At 36.0% G+C, this 19,277-nt stretch overlaps 1 protein-coding gene across 1 annotated transcript; it reads left to right on the top strand.

The window, feature by feature from the left end:
* Positions 1–18,804: 18,804 nt before the first annotated feature.
* LOC702299 (U6 snRNA-associated Sm-like protein LSm5) lies at positions 18,805–19,277 on the top strand. Its single transcript, XM_001093268.5, has one exon. It carries the CDS (start codon positions 18,820–18,822, stop codon positions 19,093–19,095), a length of 276 nt encoding a protein of 91 aa, XP_001093268.3. The 5' UTR covers positions 18,805–18,819; the 3' UTR covers positions 19,096–19,277.

The following is a 19,277-nucleotide window of genomic DNA, read 5'->3' on the forward strand; positions in this document are numbered from 1 at the left end:
CATAGGCATGGGCAAAGACTTCATATCTAAAACACCAAAAGCAACGGCAGCAAAAGCCAAAATTGACAAATGGGATCTAATTAAACTAAAAAGCTTCTGCACAGCAAAAGAAACTACCATCAGAGTGAACAGGCAACCTACAGAATGGGAGAAAATTTTTGCAATCTACTCATCTGACAAAGGGCTAATATCCAGAACCTACAAAGAACTCAAACAAATTTACAAGAAAAAAACAAACAACCCCATCAAAAAGTGGGCAAAGGATATGAACAGACATTTCTCAAAAGAAGACATTCATACAGCCAACAGACACATGAAAAAAATGCTCATCATCACTGGCCATCAGAGAAATGCAAATCAAAACCACAATGAGATACCATCTCACACCAGTTAGAATGGCGATCATTAAAAAGTCAGGAAACAACAGGTGCTGGAGAGGATGTGGAGAAATAGGAACACTTTTACACTGTTGGTGGGACTGTAAACTAGTTCAACCACTATGGAAAACAGTATGGCGATTCCTCAAGGATCTAGAACTAGAAGTACCATATGACTCATCCATCCCATTACTGGGTATATACCCAAGGGATTATAAATCATGCTGCTATAAAGACACATGCACAGGTATGTTTATTGCGGCACTATTCACAATAGCAAAGACTTGGAATCAACCCAAATGTCCATCAGTGACAGACTGGATTAAGAAAATGTGGCACATATACACCATGGAATACTATGCAGCCATAAAAAAGGATGAGTTTGTGTCCTTTGTAGGGACATGGATGCAGCTGGAAACCATAATTCTTAGCAAACTATCACAAGAACAGAAAACCAAACACCGCATGTTCTCACTCATAAGTGGGAACTGAACAATGAGCTCACTTGGACTCGGGAAGTGGGACATCACACACCGGGGCCTATCATGGGGAGGGGGGAGGGGGGAGGGATTGCATTGGGAGTTTTACCTGATGTAAATGACGAGTTGATGGGTGCTGACGAGTTGATGGGTGCAACACACCAACATGGCACAAGTATACATGTGTAACAAACCTGTACATTATGCACATGTACCCTAGAACTTAAAGTATAATAATAATAAAAAATAAGAAAGAAAGAAAAGAAGGAAAGAAAGAAAAAGGAAGGAAGGAAGGAAGGAAGGAAGGAAGGAAGGAAGGAAGGAAGGAAGGAAGGAAGGAAAGAAAGAAAGAAAGAAAGAAAGAAAGAAAGAAAGAAAGAAAGAAAGAAAGAAAGAAAGAAAGAAAGAAAGAAAGAAAGACAGACATTGAGGGCTGGGTGCGGTGGCTCAAGCCTGTAATCCCAGCACTTTGGGAGGCCGAGATGGGCAGATCACAAGGTCAGGAGCTCGAGACCATCCTGGTTAATACAGTGAAACCCCGTCTCTACTAAAAAATACAAAAAACTAGCCAGGCGAGGTGGCGGATGCCTGTAATCCCAGCTACCCGGGAGGCTGAGGCAGGAGAATGGCGTAAACCCAGAAGGCGGAGCTTGCAGTGAGCTGAGATTCGGGCCACTGCACTCCAGCCTGGGCGACAAAGCCAGATTTGGTCTTAAAAAAAAAAAAAAAAAAAAAATTGAGGAAAAAGGATATCTGCCTGAATAGGTATTAATGCAGCTGAAAGTGCCCTATTCCGGGCGGGAAAAAAGCCACAAAGGACATTTATTAGTAAGGAAGAGAAGCAAGCACCAAGATTTAAGGCAGGAAGGGACAGGCTAACTCCACTGCTTCGTGCAAATGTAGTCGGGTTTATGATCAGAGCTGCCCTTAGCTATAAAGTTGCTAACCCCTGAGTCTTGAAGGGAAAAGATGAACACTAGTTTTCAGTCCTTTGGTTGTAGAACAAGAAGGCCTGGACAATGAGAATGCTTTTTTTGGATTGGTTCCATCAATGCTTTGTCCCTGAAGTCAGAAGTACCTTGCCAGTAAGGGACTGCTTTTTAAAGTTTTTTGTTTGTTTGTTTGTTTAATTGGAAAGTGGCCCCTGGCCACCCAGAACCCCGTGAGTTTAACACCAAAGGCACCGAAGTGGTCTCCTTTTCCCCCAAACACATCTCTAATTCAGCCTCTAGGTAAGGGCGTCATAAGACCCTTTAAGGCTCTACACATGGCATTTTGTGGAAAGTTTGTCAAGACTAAGAAAGAGAACCCCGATAGAGAGAATATCATGGAAGTCTGGAAGGCTCACACCTTTGAAGATGTCATCAGTTGATATAGGAAAAGCCGTGAAAACCATGAAACTCAAAACAATAAATTCCTGCTGGACAAAAGTACAATTTGTGTCTATATGTCATGCATGACTACAGAATTATGACAAACCCAATTAAGAAAAAAACATAGAAAGAAGTGTGGATATGAAGGGAAAAAATGGTGTGGAGTGAAGGGTTGCAAGATATGGATCTTGGAGGAATTTAAGAGGTAATAGACCCCACACCAGAAGAATTAACAAAAGATGACTTGATGGAGATGAGTACTTCCTAACCACTGTCAGACAATGACGAAGAAGACATAGAAGAAGCAGTGCCAGAAAACAAATTGGCATTCAACAATCTGGCAAAAGGGTTCTGATTATTCAAGACTGCTTTTGACTTCTTTTATGACATAGACCCTTCCATGATACAGGAACTGAAACTAAGGCAAATAGTGGAAGATGGGTAAGTACTACATTGAAATGTTTTTAGAGAAATGAAAAAGCAAAATAGACAGAAATAATGGTGTATTTTTGTAAAGTTTCACCAAGTGTGCTTGCCTCTTCTGCTTCCCCTTCCATGCCTTCTGCCTCTTCCACCTCTGCTACCCCAAGACAGAAAGACCAGCTCCTCCTCCTCCTCCTCTGCCTACTCAACATGAAGACAACAATGATGAAGACCTTTAGGATGATCTGCTTCCACTTAATGAATGGGTCATACATTTTCTCCTCCTTACAATTTTCTTGATTATAATTTTTTTTCTGTAGCTTAGTTTATTGTAAGAATACAGTATATAATACACATAGCATGCAAAATATGTCTTAAACATAACACGTTATCAGTAAGCCTTCTGGTCAACAATAGGCTATTAGTAGTTTGGGGGGAGTCAAAAGTTGTATGTGGATTTTTCACTGTGTGGGAGGCCAGCTCCCCTAACCCTATGTTGTTCAAGGGGCAACAATATTCTTTCTCACTGGCACTTCACCTTCCATAAATTCAAGTCCCAAAAGTAGAACTGCAAGTTCAAAAGGATTTTTAAAAAAATGATTACTGCCAGATTACAGAAAGTTTCCAATTTACATTCTCACTAACAATGTACCATGTTGGTGTCCCTGAATCCTTATCAGCAATGAATTTTTAAATATACTATAAGGAATGAAAACATATTTTTGTAAATTTGAAATTCCCTGATCACTAATGAAGTTAAGCATCAATATTTTTCCTTTAATATGCAAATGCTGAAAATACCTCTAACTATAATAGATGTCAAAAATCTGTAAATCAGGTCAGGTGTAGTAGACATTCACCTGTAGTCCCAGCCACTGGGAGATTTGAGTCCAAGAGTTCAAGACTGTAGTATGCAATGATCGAGCCTGTGAATAGTCACTGCACTCCAGCCTGGACAACATAGCAAGACCCCATCTCTTAAAAAAAAAGAGTCTATAAGACAAAGGTCCTCATAAATCAAGAGAAGCCAAGACAGTCACTGTGCCTGAAGAATATTTCAAGTATTATTGTAAAACAATGAGATATTGAACATACATTGGAGCAAACTCTTCTTCACTCTTAAATCCTTTCAGCACAGAGACCATCAACTGACTGTGTCTGGGTGCTACCTGACCACTACTGGAGTCTCTTTCATTTGCCTGAGTCTGTGCAACAATATGAAATTATAATTTTACTATGCACCTAAACTTTCCTCAATATATTGAATTATTACAGAATTTGATGAGTCAAATTTTGTAAATTCAGTTACCTTTTTCCACTACTCTAGGCCTCATATACTATCTGGTCTCAGGGTTAAAGGTCCATAACTGAATAAGCCAAACTTCTTAATTTGAGGATAAAGCATGTTAATAAATCTGGCCTTAATGTCAAATGAACTTATGTCATATTAAGTAGCTGGATAGAAACATGCATTCCAAAGTGGATACTGTTTATCAGGCTCAGTGCTCTATTCTTGACAGTAAATCCCAGAATAGGGTGGATGCTTTAATTGTGTATTAAATAGTATTAGGTGTAATATCGAAACCACTAAGGAAACACTATTGATGTGAATAGGAACACTAGCTGTGGAGCTGGGAATTTTCTATATAAATGCTATGTCTTTCACTCACCTGTTTAGTGGGCAAGTTGTTTCAGTTCCTATAATATCTAAATTGGAGAAAATCACCCTACCTACTTCTTCAGGTGTTACAATAATTATGAGGGATAACATCTTTTTAAGTGCTTAACACAATTCCTCACACGTAGAAAGCAATAATAAACATTGGCTAGCATTGTAAGGAGGTTTATTGTCTTCTAATGTGTTTTCACACATTTTCTCTCTGGGATCTTGAGTGAAACGTGGATCTAGAACAAGAACAAAATGATGTTACCTTAATGATCTCTATGTCTTTATACTCAAGGTGTCTTAAAATATTTTGCTGGCCAACAAAAGACACCTCCTGTTCTAATTGGGCATTGTCCATTTCTTTAAACTATGCAGACAAACAATATTATAAAGTGAGAACATCAGCATAAAAAACATAAACATAAATCTTAAAAGTGAGTTCATGAAAATTCTTACTGATGAAATGGCAGTGTCACAGGCTGAATGTTTATGTCCCCCAAATTTGTATATTGAAATTCTAACCCCCAGGGTACTCGTGTTAGGAAGTAGAGTCTTGGGGAGGTGATTAGGTGATGAGGACAAAATTCTCATGAATAGGATTTGTGCCCTAATAAAAGAGATCCCAGAGAGCTCATTGGCCCCTTCCAAAGTATGGGGATATAGCAGGAAGTTGCCTTCTATGAGCCAGAAGGGTGGACCTCACCCCAGATGCTGAATCTGCCTTGATATTGGACTTCCCAGCCTGCATAACTGTAAGAAATTTCTGTTGTTTATAAGTTACTCAGCTTACGGTATTTTGTTACAGCAGCCTACACAGACTAAGATGAGTAGCATTTCGAGTATTGAAATTTCTTCATAAATGAATAGAGTATGCCCTGTTAAACCATATTCTCTGCTAACCCCATTTACTCAGTCTTCCTCTTTATTTTAGTTTCAGATTTTTGGTATTTATCTCTGTGATTTTATTCATTCTTCACAATTTGCCATTCTTATACTTCGAGTCATGTTATCAGTTTATAATACCTCCATCAAATGATAGTCTGCATTTGTTTATCCTTGGCTGATTCAAAACACTTGGCATAATTTCCTTTAAATCCTCTTCCTCCCATCTCACAGCACTGTATTGTTTTCAATTAATTTCCAATAAACTCTTCATTGTCCATGCTGTCAGAGTTGGCAGACTTAATCCCTGTTTAAGCTAATAGGTTCAACTTCTTCAACAAACGAATCTTTCATGAAAGCTGCTGACAAGTCAGAGTATTAATTAAATCTAGTTTCATTGCTTCTCACTCTCCTTGATCTTTATCTTTTGTTTTTTGGGAAACAGTCACAGAGTTCTGGTGCTAATAAATACTATAAAAAGTATGGAATACAGTCTGAAGAAGCAGAATGTTCTCTTTAAAGTTGATGTTGTGCTTTTTGTGCACTGAGCATTGGCTCAAAACCCCAAAAATTAGGCAGCCATACTCCTAAGCTCATCTTCAACCATAAGACAGAAAAGTCAAACATATCTGAAAATATAATATCACTGGTACCTTATACCAGCACTAAGAATAAGAAAACCCTGGAGAATGGCTCTAGTACAATATTTTTCAATTGGAATTAATTTTTCAAAATGGAAAGGACTTCACTGCTATTTGTATTATAAAATTAATATGTGTTAATTATTAAAAATAAGCACAAAAATCTATAAAAGAAAAAGGGAAAAATTATCAGCAGATCCACATTCCAGAGATCATCACTGTTAGTATTTAGGTATACAAATATCCAAACACTTTTCCTATCAATACAATTAATTTTTAAATTTGACCATTATGCAATGTACACTTGCACTAAAACACCATACTGTACCCCATGAACATATGCAATTATTATGTCAATTAAAAACAAAATAAAAAACATTTTACAAAACATCATGTTGTTTTTAATAACTTGTGTATTTCTAATTGTATACACCATAAAACAAATGTTTTCACATAACCTTTATTTTATTATAATAACTAATTAGTCATTTAAACAGCAAGGTACATTTCAATCTACAGATATACTATATAATATTTACTCCAATCTGGATGAGAATTTATGTTGCCTGTAAATATTGTATCACAAATATTGTAAGAATAATCTCTGTAAAGGTTTTTTCCTGTATTATTATTTGGGTAGAAAAATTACTAGAAATAGAATAACTGGGTCAAAGATTAAAAACAACTTAAATTTCAATGTATAGCATCAAGTTATTCTCTGAAATATTGTACTGTACAGTATTTGAATTTTTTTCCCCATTTTTACTACTGCCAATAACTTTAATCTTTGCAGATCAGTGAGACAAATAATAATAATAATAATAATGCAGTAGTATGCAAGGGAGATGAATATGTAGAAAAAGAAATGCAAATGGCCAGGAGTAATAGAAGATGTTCAACATCAATCCAATCAAATTAATGAATCTTTAAAATGCAATAGCAGTCAATGTTAACAAGAATGTAGGTATTAAACATTCTCATAAGAATATAAACTAAGACTGTGTTTTAGGATTATATTAGGTCACAGCAATTAAAAAATGTTAAATGCATATGCTCTATAGCAACTTCTCAGGTTGGAATTTATCACATGGAGGATCTTGTAAAAATACATAAACCAAGATATGTCATTAATATTATTGGCAGCCTATTGTTTAAATAAAAAATATATTTACACAATACAGTTGTTAAAAGTAACAATATCTTGAATGTAAATTATTAAACAAAAATAGAAAGCCTAGGCATATTTACACAATACGGTTGTTAAAAGTAAGAATATCTTGAAGGTAAATTATTAAACAAAAATAGAAAGCCTAGGCTGGGTGAAACAGCTCATGCCTGTAATTCCAACACTTTGGGAGGCTGAGGCGGGAGGATTGCTTGAGCCCAGGAGTTTGAGACCAACCTGGGCAGCACAGTGAGACCTCGTGTCTAGGAAGAAAAAATAGAAAGCATAGTTCTGAACATCCTTTTGTGTAATACTAAACGATAAAATTTTATTTTCTATCTTGTTTAAGATCTATATTCTATACGGGGGATGTGCATTAACGTCATTTTTAAAAAGATACTCAAGAAATTGTCAACAGTGATTATCTTAAGGAGAGATTCTAGAAGTTTGGGGGTAAGAGACTAGAGGAAGGAGAATTTTATATTTCATTTTTACCTTTATTTAATTTTTTGATTTTCTTACTGGATGCATGAATTATATTTTACGTCAGCATATTTTATCAGATAAAATTATGAGCTATTTCTGTTTCCTCTCATTTGTTTTATTTTTAAATAAAGGAAAATGAGGTACGTCTTTTTAAAATTTGATAATCTTGAGTCCATGATTATTATGAAAGCCCTCTGTTATCTTTTTACTTCCTTTCACAGTGACTGTTTGTGTTATAGAACAATTTCTCAAGACAAATGTCATAGAAGGTAGATACAAAAAATGATTACATTTGTTTATTCAAGCTAATTTCATGTTATGAACAAAATTATGTAATGTCATTTCTAAGACCTTTCTGTGATCTATCAATCCACTAGGTTAAATAGCAGAAATCACTTCCAAAACAAATCCTTTTGCAGTCAGCAAAATGAAGCAATTATATGAATAAGTTTTTCCACTTGGCCTATTTTTCTGCCCATGGTTATTAATCAGTCTCACTGACTACATTTTCCATTTTACATCTCCTTTCAGGCACTACTCCAGGTGGCCAAGCATATCACATTATGTAAATAAAATAAAACAAATCTTTTCCCATTGAGCAAATGGATATACTTCATCTATACTAATGCTTCCAGTCTTTCTCAGATCATTCAAAAAGCATGATATGGTTTTCATAAAAGGACATTCATCCCATTTGACTAACTGGAATTTCTTTAAGTAAAATTTTACTCCAGCTAATCTTTACCAAATAGCTGAATTAAGTCAAGTTGACACCCTGTTATCTACCAGCTCTTCCAGCCCTTTTGCTTGATTGTTTTGTCATTTTGCCTTTTCTCCTCTTCTAGAGTGGGAGTATGGAGATTCACCCTTCTGAAACAGCTGTGTCACATCATGATCCTTGAGGATACCAGTTCTTAACTGGCTGCACATCAAAATCACTGTTTCCTTTTACCAATACTCTAGACACACTCAAGCAGACATTCTGGATTCTGATTTAATTGACACAGAGTAGGGCCTGGGCATTTTTAAAGCTCCTCACATGATTCTATTGTGCCTCATCTATCCTAGCCCTTAAGCAGGACCAAACATTTCTTCTGTCTTAATTATTACTCTCTTAAACTTAGTCCAATTCCTCACAACTGATAGATTTCTACATACTCATCTGCCTTGAATGATGACAATTGATATGGTTTGGCTCTGTGTCCACACCCAAATCTCATCTTGTAGCTCCCATAATTCCCACATGTTGTGGGAGGGGCACAATGGGAGATAATTGAATCATGAGGATGGGTCTTTCCCATGCTGTTCTTGTGTTAGTGGATAAGTCTCATGAGATCTGATCATTTTAAAAATGGGAGTTTCCCTGGACAAGCTCTCTCTTTGCCTGCTGCCATCCATGTAAGATGTGACTTGCTCCTCCTTGTCTTCTGCCATGATTGTGAGACCTCCCCACTCATGTGGAACTGTAAGTCCACTACACCTCTTTCTTTTCTAAATTGCCTAGTCTCAGGTATGGCTTTATCAGCAGCATGAACACAGATGCATACAACAATACTGCAACAAATCTACTCACATCTGTACTCTTTATAGGAATTGCAGTGCTACAACATTAGTGGCTGTTAATTCTAAGAGTGTTAAAAAATATTAATGCTTGTCCCACCCCTAAAGTATAGGGTGTGACCTGAGCATTAGGTTTTTAAAACTTTTCTCAGGTAATAGACTTGTGCAGTCAAGGTTGAGAACCACTCTACAGGGCCAAGATATGTAAGAAAATTCAAGTCATTTAGCTTGGCATGGTGGCATGCACCTGGAGCCCCAGGTACTCTGGAAGCTGAGGTGGGAGGATTGCTTGAGCCCAGGAGAGAGATGCTGCATAAGCTATGATCACATCACTGCACTCCAGCCTGGGTGACAAAGTGAGATCATGTCAAAAAAAAAAAAAAAAAAAAAAAAAAGGAGAAAGAAAGGAAGAAAAGGAAGGAATTAAGGAAGGAAGGAAGGAAGAAAGGGAGGGAGGAAGGGAGGGGAGAAAGAAAGAAAGAAAGAAAACTATTCTAGGTGCACATATTATTTTGTTTCTGAAATTGGTTTTAAAATATCTATGTCAGAGTTCATTTCTAGAACTTTATCTCTAGAAAACATATGTTCACTTCTCAATATAGGAAAATGGAGATTGGAAACATGAAGAAAAATGATGTTGGAAAATGATTTCCATGCTTATCTCTCAACTTCTTTTTTCAACTTCCCTTTTGTCATCTCCATAACTTCACTGATACCTAGGAATCTCTGTTACATCACAGTCTTCAAGAGCTTTGCTAGCAGCAAATTAATTAAGACATTAGCTTTCAAAAGTATATGATATTCTCTCACAAACGTGTCTACTTTTAATAGGGCAAGCTATGTAAAGATTTTAAATCTCATTCCAGAAATACCACATCTATTCTACCTACTTATGAAGACAGTCAAGTCTCTAGACCAAGATAGAAATTCATAGTTTGGAAATAAATCCCTGTAGGGCTTTTCCACAGTCCCAATATGTCCCCTACTGTCCTGATTTTAGCAACAAAAATTCTCCATCCAGAAAATCCTTCATTCCTGAGTAAATTGAAAGATTGGTCACCCTATTTCTATCTGTGTGTCTTTCTTTCATAATTGGCTCATAATCATAGCAGTCACAATTTTGAAAAATTTTATTTTACTGAATTCCTCATTGCTATTTTCTCATTTTTAAATAATAAAAACTTATTAATAAACATTGTAAATATACCGAAAAGAGTAAACAATAAAACAGTAACCATTGGCAGAAATAGTCACTATTAAAATCTTAATACATTCGCTTCCAATGTTTTTTCTGTTAATCCAAAAAAAAAAAAAAAATCAGAGATTTGCCTCTGTGAACTAGATCTCTTTTTATCTTTAGATATTATTTGACAAGTATATAGCTCAATCATCTATTCAAACTTCTCTTTTACAGACTCCCTGCCAATTAACCTTCTCCTATGAAACTATCATGTCTTCACATAGGATAAATATGGTTATTGACACACAAGCTTTCTTAGTTACATTGCAATCCAGTTGTGCGTCCCTAAATTTATGCCAGTTGGATTTCGAATGATCATTACTAAAGAGACTTGGTCTTATCTCTTGCAATTTGCTTCTTCCTTCTTAAATTCAGTTCTTGTAATGTAACTATACATTACTTTGGGGGTATCTTTTTGCCTCATATTCAAATTATCTTTCAAATAGAGGTACATTTCTATATTTCTGTATTTCTATATTGTATATAATAGTATAGAAAACTCATTATTATGAGTTTTCTATATCATTAATATAGAAAATCTTATTATTATGAGATTATAGTGTACATAAAAGTGTTGAAGTATAAATATGTAATATATAAATATATATTAAATACATACAAAATATCTGATTAGTAATAAGATAATAATGTATCTACCTCTGAGTTTTAAAACTAGGACTTTGAAATACCAGCAAAGGCTACCTGCTTTGACCAGCATCTCTTTTCCCTACCTGCTTCAATCATGTCTCGGGTCCTGACAAATTTGCCCCCAGATCCTTCCCGAATTACTCTCCAACTCTGTTCCATGTTTCAGGGAAATAACATTTATTTCCCAGTCTCCTTTGCCCTCCAGTTTCCCAGCAAGCTATCCAGTGAGGGATGCCATAAAAACCTGCCTCTTTTCTGTAGGGCTACTTCCCACCAGATAGCCCCTCCCTCCGTGGACCCAATTCCCATCAGCTCTAGCAACCTGCCTGAAGTCCTGGCCTCTTGGCGCTGATAACACCTTCTCCCATTATCCTTCTAGTCCTAGGGGCAGTACTGGCTTCTTGCTCTTGAGTTGCTGACTCACCAAGCCTGGTTTGGCTTCCATCACGTGTGTAATCAATCACCTGTATTAAATCACCTCTGCTTGAAAGACCAAGAATAGTTTCTGATTTACAAGCAAACACTGAAAGCTCTTCTATTTCTTGTTTGCTAAACAAGATTTGTCAAAGTTAAGTATTATGTTTTATCGAATTTACTTTTTGCCCCTCCTACAATGATGATTTGCCTTTCCTCCTTTAACTTGTTAATGTGATGAATTACACATAGATTTTTTCTGTTGTTAGAAATCCTTGCATTCATGGAATAAACACAATTTTCATACTATATCATCTTTTTTATAGATTTCTAAACTTAATTTGCTGACTTTTTTTTAATTCAAAATGTTTGCCTTTAGGCTCATGAGGAAAGTTGGAGTCTAATTTCCCTGTCTTACACATTTCTTGGATAACATTGGTATCAAGGTTGTATTGCCTCATAAAATGAACTAACAAAAGGACCTTGTTTTATTCTGGAGTTGTTTTTATAAAATGGAAAAATCCATTTATTGAAAATATTTGATAGAACTCTCCAGTAAAAATGTCTGGGCCTGCTGGTTCTCTTCTTCTAAGAAGAATTTGGAACTTATAATTAAAGCTCTTTCAATGTGTTAGAAAACTTTCCAGGTTTCCTTGAACATTAATGAATTCCAATGATGAAAAACCCTCAGATATTTAATATAACCTTAAATATAACCTTTCCCAAATTCATTTTTTCTTTTGCATATCTGATTAGATACTTTAATTTTTCAAACTCTATTTCACATATCAATTTTCCTTTCCTACTCTGTACTGTCTTCAGCATAATTTTTTGGTCTAACTTCCAAGTCACTGATTTTCTTTTTAGTTCTATCCAATATTGTGTTTAACCTGTCCATTGAGTTTTTAATTTTCATTATGTTTTTTGTTTCTAAAAGATCTCTTAAATTCAGTTTCAATCTGCTTAATATAAGATACATACACCGTCTCACATTTATATTCCTGGCACACCTCATTGAGTTTTTAAACATATTAAACATAGCTTTTATAGTTATATAATCATTCTAATATCTGAAGTCTTTATGAGCATAATTCTGTTTCTGCTCATGATGTTTATTTCCTCATGAGTTTTGTAAGAGTCTTACTTTTTCCTCATTTTGGGTGAAATTTTACTTTGAGACATGGGGTGAATGTGGGTTTCTCCGAAGACACTTTGCCTTTGTCTTGTGTTTGGAGGTAATACCAACATGTGATAACTATAAAATAAATTAACAGTTTGATGTGTGGCTTTTTTTGAAATTATACTAACAGTGAAAATTTAAACCACAAATTCATGTGAAGATGGCCTTGTAATTTTCCCTCTAAATAGCGCCGAGTTTGAGGCAGGAAAATTTCGTGGTTGTCTCCCCCTGAGGAACAGGTTTTTATCTAGTTTATTCTTTCACTGAAATTATAGTCCTTCGTATCTCTGGCTTTCAGCAGTTTTCTCCTGTAAGACTATTATACTGAGCAGGCACTAGGTTTTGTATCACATTCTCCCATATTCCAGGTGGTCATAAAAATTGAAGCTCAGGGTACTAGGGCCAGGACTGTCCTTATGGAAGTCTGGATTTCCATATGGAAGTCTGGAAGTCCTGGTTTGGGAGTCTGCATACCTCTCTGGATTTATGTATTCTCCTTATGCTTGGCCTATGCGGCTCACCTTAATTTCTATTCAAGTCAGTAATATACTTTTGAAAAATGACATGTACATTTTATCTGGTATTTGTAGAGTTTATATAGCAGGATAGTGATTCAGCAAATCTAGTCTACCACAATGCTAGGAATAGAATTCCCTAATTTTTGAAAACATTATATCAAATCACATTTATTGCCATTAATAGTCTTATAAATGTGCTTTTAAGTAACTGCATTTTGTTATAGCTTGTTGTTATTGTATATTTAATTAATTCGCCCCTACCTCATGTTTTTTGGAAGTGAAGGTTGTACTCAACTCACTATGTTAAGTAATACTACAGTAAACATCAATCTATACATGCATTAATAATGATTTCCAAGAAAGTGGTGAATCGTGGTCATAATCATCTTTGAGGCTGATGGTACATATTCTCAAATTACATCTCAGAAATAATGACACCAATTTCTGCTCTAATCAGCCATATATGAAAGTGTCATGTTTCTGTTCTCTAACCAATACAGCTACCACTGTTTTTATACCTAAAAATCTGGCAAAGATGTGAGAAGACATCTTATTGTTTCAATTTATATTTCTTTGGTGACAAAGGTACTAAATTACTCAATGTACTAAATTACTATTTTCCTATTTATCATCCATTTCAAACAAAATGTAAACCATTTTTTAAAATTTTGTATTAATGCAAATCCTAAATCACTACTTTATTTATTCAATTTCCTAAGCAAAATTATATGTTGTTGCATTTATACATTTTATATTAGATCATTCTGCCTTATGTTTATATCCTAAAAACTGTCAGAATTACATAATAATTATGAACAGTTGATTACAAATAATGTCTTTATTAGGATATTTCTCCATAAATCTAAATTTTATCAATCTTTCTTTAAATAGCTCTACACAATTTCCTCTTGTATTATATTAATAATTGCAGATACACTTCTTTTTGCTATTTCTATTAATTCTTTCCTATTCCTATTGTCTGTTAGTCTCCCTTTTTCTCCCATAAAATAAATAAAAATTTTAGTATCAGATTCTATGATATATTACTTCTTATTCCCAGCCTTCAACATTTTAAGAATTCAGATTGACCTTTTCTCCCATTGTTACTTCAAGTTATCAGCATGTCAATACTAGGGAAATCTCATCAAGTGTTTAACAGTGCATACCTTACTGACTCATTATTTATTTCAATTTAATCTTTCTTATTTTCATTCAACTTTTTTCTCAGTAATATATGACTTATTCAAGCTTTTTATTTTCTAATGCATTTCTCCAAATAGCAGCCATAACCCTTATATGCCCTCTTTCAATGACAACAACAAAAATGTGCCAGGCTTCTTGGAAGAAAATAATTATACCAATTTAAGAAGGAGAAAATTGATGTACTGATAAACAAATGGGCATCTTAGGATCATGTTTCTCACAAGTAAAGCAGTTCCAGAAATTCCTAGGACCCTAATGGGTTTTATTCTAAATAGGTTAAACACACCACTTAAAAAATTGTTTTCTGCAGTTCTCTAATATTGCTTACAATTGTCCATATTTCCGTGTTTATACTTGCCATTTTTTTTTTTTTTAAATGGAGTTTCGCTCTTGTTGCCCATGCTGGAACCCAGGCTGGAGTACAGTGGCTTGATCTTGGTTCACTGCAACATCTGCCTCCCAGGTTCAAGCAATTCTTCTGCCTCAGCCTTCTGAGTAGCTGGGATTACAGTTGCATGCCACCACACCTGGCTAATTTTTTGTATTTTTAGTAGAGGCAGGGTTTCACCATGTTGGCCAGGCTGGTCTCGAATTCCTGACCTCAGGTGATCCACCCGCCTTGGCCTCCCAAAGTGCTGGGATTACAGGCGTGAGCCACCGGGCCCAGCCTTATACTTGCCCATTTTTTGATTCTAATACTTTGCTACACAATGAGGGATTCTGGGACCAATACCATCAGCTTGACTTGAGGGCTTGTTCAAAAGCAGACTCAGAATCTGCAGTTTATCAGGATCCCCAGGTAATTTGTACGTGCAGTCTACTTTGGTAGATCTGCTCAGGCAGACTGGAAGACTCTTCTATCTGCCTCATGTAAGGTGCAGGTGACATAATTAGGTAATCAAGCAAAAGATCACATCTTTTAATGAGAAAGAGACACTGGCTATTATTTTGAGAGGCAAAACCGGTTATTCAGTCCCAGTAAAATGAAGATGACAGCCAAGATCAAGATTTTTCATTTGAGATGTGCCTGCGGTACAATTACATTTGCTGAATGAAACTGCTTCATTAATTAGATACAGGTTTCTTCTCTCTTCTTTTTGAGATGTAGAGAGGACACAATAGACTCATGGAACTTAAAGAACTAGATGCCAGCTAACAAAAGATGCTATCCTGCCTCTTTCATTTCACCATATTGCTTTCTTGAAAACATAGTACAGAGTCAGTTTAGCGTTGAAAAAATCCATTCTCCTAATTCTAAAAAAAGGAGACAGCCAGGCATGGTGGGTCCCTAAAAACACACAAAAAAATAGCTGGGCGTGGTGGTGCATGCCTGTAATCCCAGCTACTCGGGAGGCTGAGGCAAAAGAATCGCTTAAACCCGAGAGGCGAAGGTTGCATTATGCTGAGATAGTGCTATTGCACTCCAGCCTGGGCAACAAGAGTGAAACTCTATCTCAAGAAATAAAAAAAAGAGAGAGAGAGAGACAGAGACAAACTATAATTTCATTTCAGAAGTTTTATAGGATACTATTTCCAATTTTTTTCTTACTTCATTAAAATGTAATTAGCAGTATGTGAAAATTTCCACTTTATCCTCCATCAGTAGCCTCTCCTTCTAATTATACAATTAGTATAAATTTTTTCTATTAACTTTGTGAAGTGGGATTCTTGTTTTATACATACCCCTGGAAAGTATACTTAAACTGTGGGACCCTGGGATTTTATATTTCCAAATAGAAGATACGATCCTTTTGTATCACAAAATGTACTTAAGATGTTTTGGATTATATTTAAATATTCTTGAATGAAATAGACTTAGTGACTGAAGCCAATTATTATATTTTTCCACACCAAAATAAATGCAATAGGAAAAGATGACAGTTCTATCTAGTATTCCTGCTTCAATATTGCACAAAGTAGAAACATACATATTCTGTTATGTTACAGGGTCTAGGGCTTTGGGAGAACAAGGCTGAAGTCAGCTGAGATTGTGCCACTGCACTCCAGCCTGGGTGAGAGAGTGAGACCCTTTCTCAATAATAATAACAAAAGTAAAAAAGAAATATAATATTTAATAAAGATATGCACACACATGGGTTTATCATGACACACATGAACATGTGTGTACAGTTCAAAAAATGAGTAAATCTAGAAACCTGTATTGCCTCAATAGCTAGCTGAGTACTTCAATATGCATGTTTATTCAACAATTTTGTGTTAAGCTTCAGTGGTAAATAAGCAGAGTACACTGACTGTAATGAATACTTCTTTTGATGAGGATTATCACCACACAATTGAAATATGATATAGTTGGCTGGGCACATTGGCTCACACCTATAATCCCAGCACTTTGGGAGGCCAAGGCAGGCGGATCACCTGAGAACAGGAGTTCAAGACCAGCCTGACCAACATGGAGAAACCCCATCTCTATTAAAAATACAAAATTAACCAGCATGGTAGCGCATGCTTGTAATCCCAGCTACTCAAGAGGCTGAGGCAGGAGAATCACTTGAACCCGGGAGGCAGAGGTTGTGGTGAGCCAAGATAGAGCCATTGTACTCCAGCCTGGGCAACAAGAGCAAAATTCTGTCTCAAAATAATAATAATAATAATAAATATATATCATATATATAATAAATATATCATATATATGATATAGTTTAGAGTTAAATACTGGCTGCTCTTGGGAACTTTGAGGTGTTCTGAAGGATATAAATAACACGAAGAGAATAGCACATTGGCTTGCAGCAGATTAGAGTCTGCTACCTGTGTGAATACTTGCTTTTCATGAACTATGAGGATCCCCTTAGCTTTTGAACCATTTCTACTTGTGTTTAAATTTACCCTTTAATTTTGGGATTTGACAGCCTCTGCCCTTCTGTTCCACTTAAGTGTGGCTTTTCCTACTCTGACTCACTTTGATTCTTGACCTCTGAATCTTATTCCTATTTTACAATAAACATACATAGCACATATGCCAATGAGTAGAGTGAAAGAGGGAAAAAATGCCAAGGAACTGTGTTTAATTTTGTTCCTTTCACAAATCAGACACCATAACAGAAAAATTATAGGAATATGTCCATGTTCAGTAGCCTTCAATGAAATTACACTGGTTATTACAAAGTGTTGGATAATCAATATTTTTTAAAGATTCAATAGTCCCTTCTCATAATTTTAGAACTTTGGGAAGTAATAATACGACTGTAGTTTTAGCTGTGTCCTTTAATCTTTTACTGTTTCCTCTATGTGTGGTGTTTGGTTTGTGTGTGTGTGATAATTATTATAAGATCAGAGGCTAACAAAGGTGTTTATCATGACCTTTAAAAAAATTTTTTTTTTTTTTTTGGTAAGAGACAGAGTCTTGCTGTGTTGCCCAGGCAGGATGCAATGGCACCATCTCAGCTTACTGAAACCTCCGCCTTCAGGGTTCAAGCAATTCTGCTGCCTCAGGCTCCCAAGTAGCTGGGACTACAGGTGGGCGCCACCATGCCCCACTAATTTTTGTATTTTTAGTAGAAACGGGGTTTCACCATATTGGCCAGGCTGGTCTTGAACTCCTGACCTCATGATCTGCCCACCTCAGTTTCCCTAAGTGCTGGGATTACAGACATGAGCCACCACGCCTGGCCACATGACATTATAACTTGTCTCATATACTCAATTTCCTGACCAGTTCAAGCTTATCTTTTGCCTATCTCTGCAAGATTTGAGAGCAATTAATAGAATAGCTCATAGTAGCTCTATTAAAAACTATCTCGTTGGTGGCATGTGTTGGTTCATGCCTGTAATCCCAGCACTTTGGGAGGCCCAGGTGAGCAGATCACTTGAGGTCAGGAGATTGAGACCAGCCTGGCTAACATGGTGAAACCCCATGTCTACTAAAAACAATACAAAAAGTAGACGGGCATGCTGGCAGGTGACAGAGTGAGATCTCGTCTTGAAAAAACAAAACAAAAAGCAAACAAACAAAAACTAATTTGTCATCAATCAGTTTAATTTTTTGAAAAGATCCTAGTGAGATTATTTCAGATTATATCATCAAAATCATTAAATAGATTACAGAGCTAGGGAACAGAATGAACCCTTCCTACTCTTAATTATCAGTAAAATTGTATTCACAAAAAAATATGATTGAGGCAAAATCTCTTGCTGCCTATCCAATGGCTATTTCCCACTCCTCCTTGATAACAGATCGCTGTTAATGTCTAGAACCTGAGTCTTAACTGATGAATCATGAAGGGGTCTGAGCTTATCATGTAATATTATTTCCCCTTTGCTTGCGATTGTTTTAGAGGCAGATCTATGATCTAAATTTGACCTCTGAGATATAAGAGAAAATATGTTGAGAACTTATGGGAAAGATTTTACCCCTAAGAACAAAGAAGGCTATATCAGGGAAGGATTTTTTGTCCTTTCTCTACCTTTCTAGTTTGGAAAATTTTAAATAAATGTGGGCTTATCTAGAGCTGTAGCAGCTATTTACAAATAACTGGGCCTCATGATGAAATTGAGCACCTTGAGGAAGGCAGAGTTTAAGAATGAAAAAAGCACTTCCGGCGTAGCCATGGCGGCTGACGCTACTACCAACCCGTCACAGCTGCTACCGTTAGAGTTTGTGGACAAATGTATAGGATCAAGAATTCACATTGTGATGAAGAGTGATAAAGAAATTGTTGGTACTCTTCTAGGATTTGATGACTTTGTCAATATGGTACTGCAAGATGTCACTGAGTTTGAAATCACACCAGAAGGAAGAAGGATTACTAAATTAGATCAGATTTTGCTAAATGGAAATAATACAACAATGCTGGTTCCTGGAGGAGAAGGACCTGAAGTGTGAATGAGTTCCTTGACTTACGCTAGATTCTGTTTTGTCTTTTAACGACAAGAAAATGGAATTTTTTCCCCCACCTTCTAATGTTTAAATCCCATAAAGCTAAGTTTCCCGTTAAAGGGAAGTGCTTTGAAGGTGTGTACCCATTTTTGTAAGTTAATCATGATTATCCTGGAAAAAGAAGAAAA

The sequence above is a fragment of the Macaca mulatta genome, chromosome 6 (genome assembly GCF_049350105.2).
Source record: "Macaca mulatta isolate MMU2019108-1 chromosome 6, T2T-MMU8v2.0, whole genome shotgun sequence".
In the NCBI taxonomy this organism is placed as follows: domain Eukaryota; kingdom Metazoa; phylum Chordata; class Mammalia; order Primates; family Cercopithecidae; genus Macaca; species Macaca mulatta.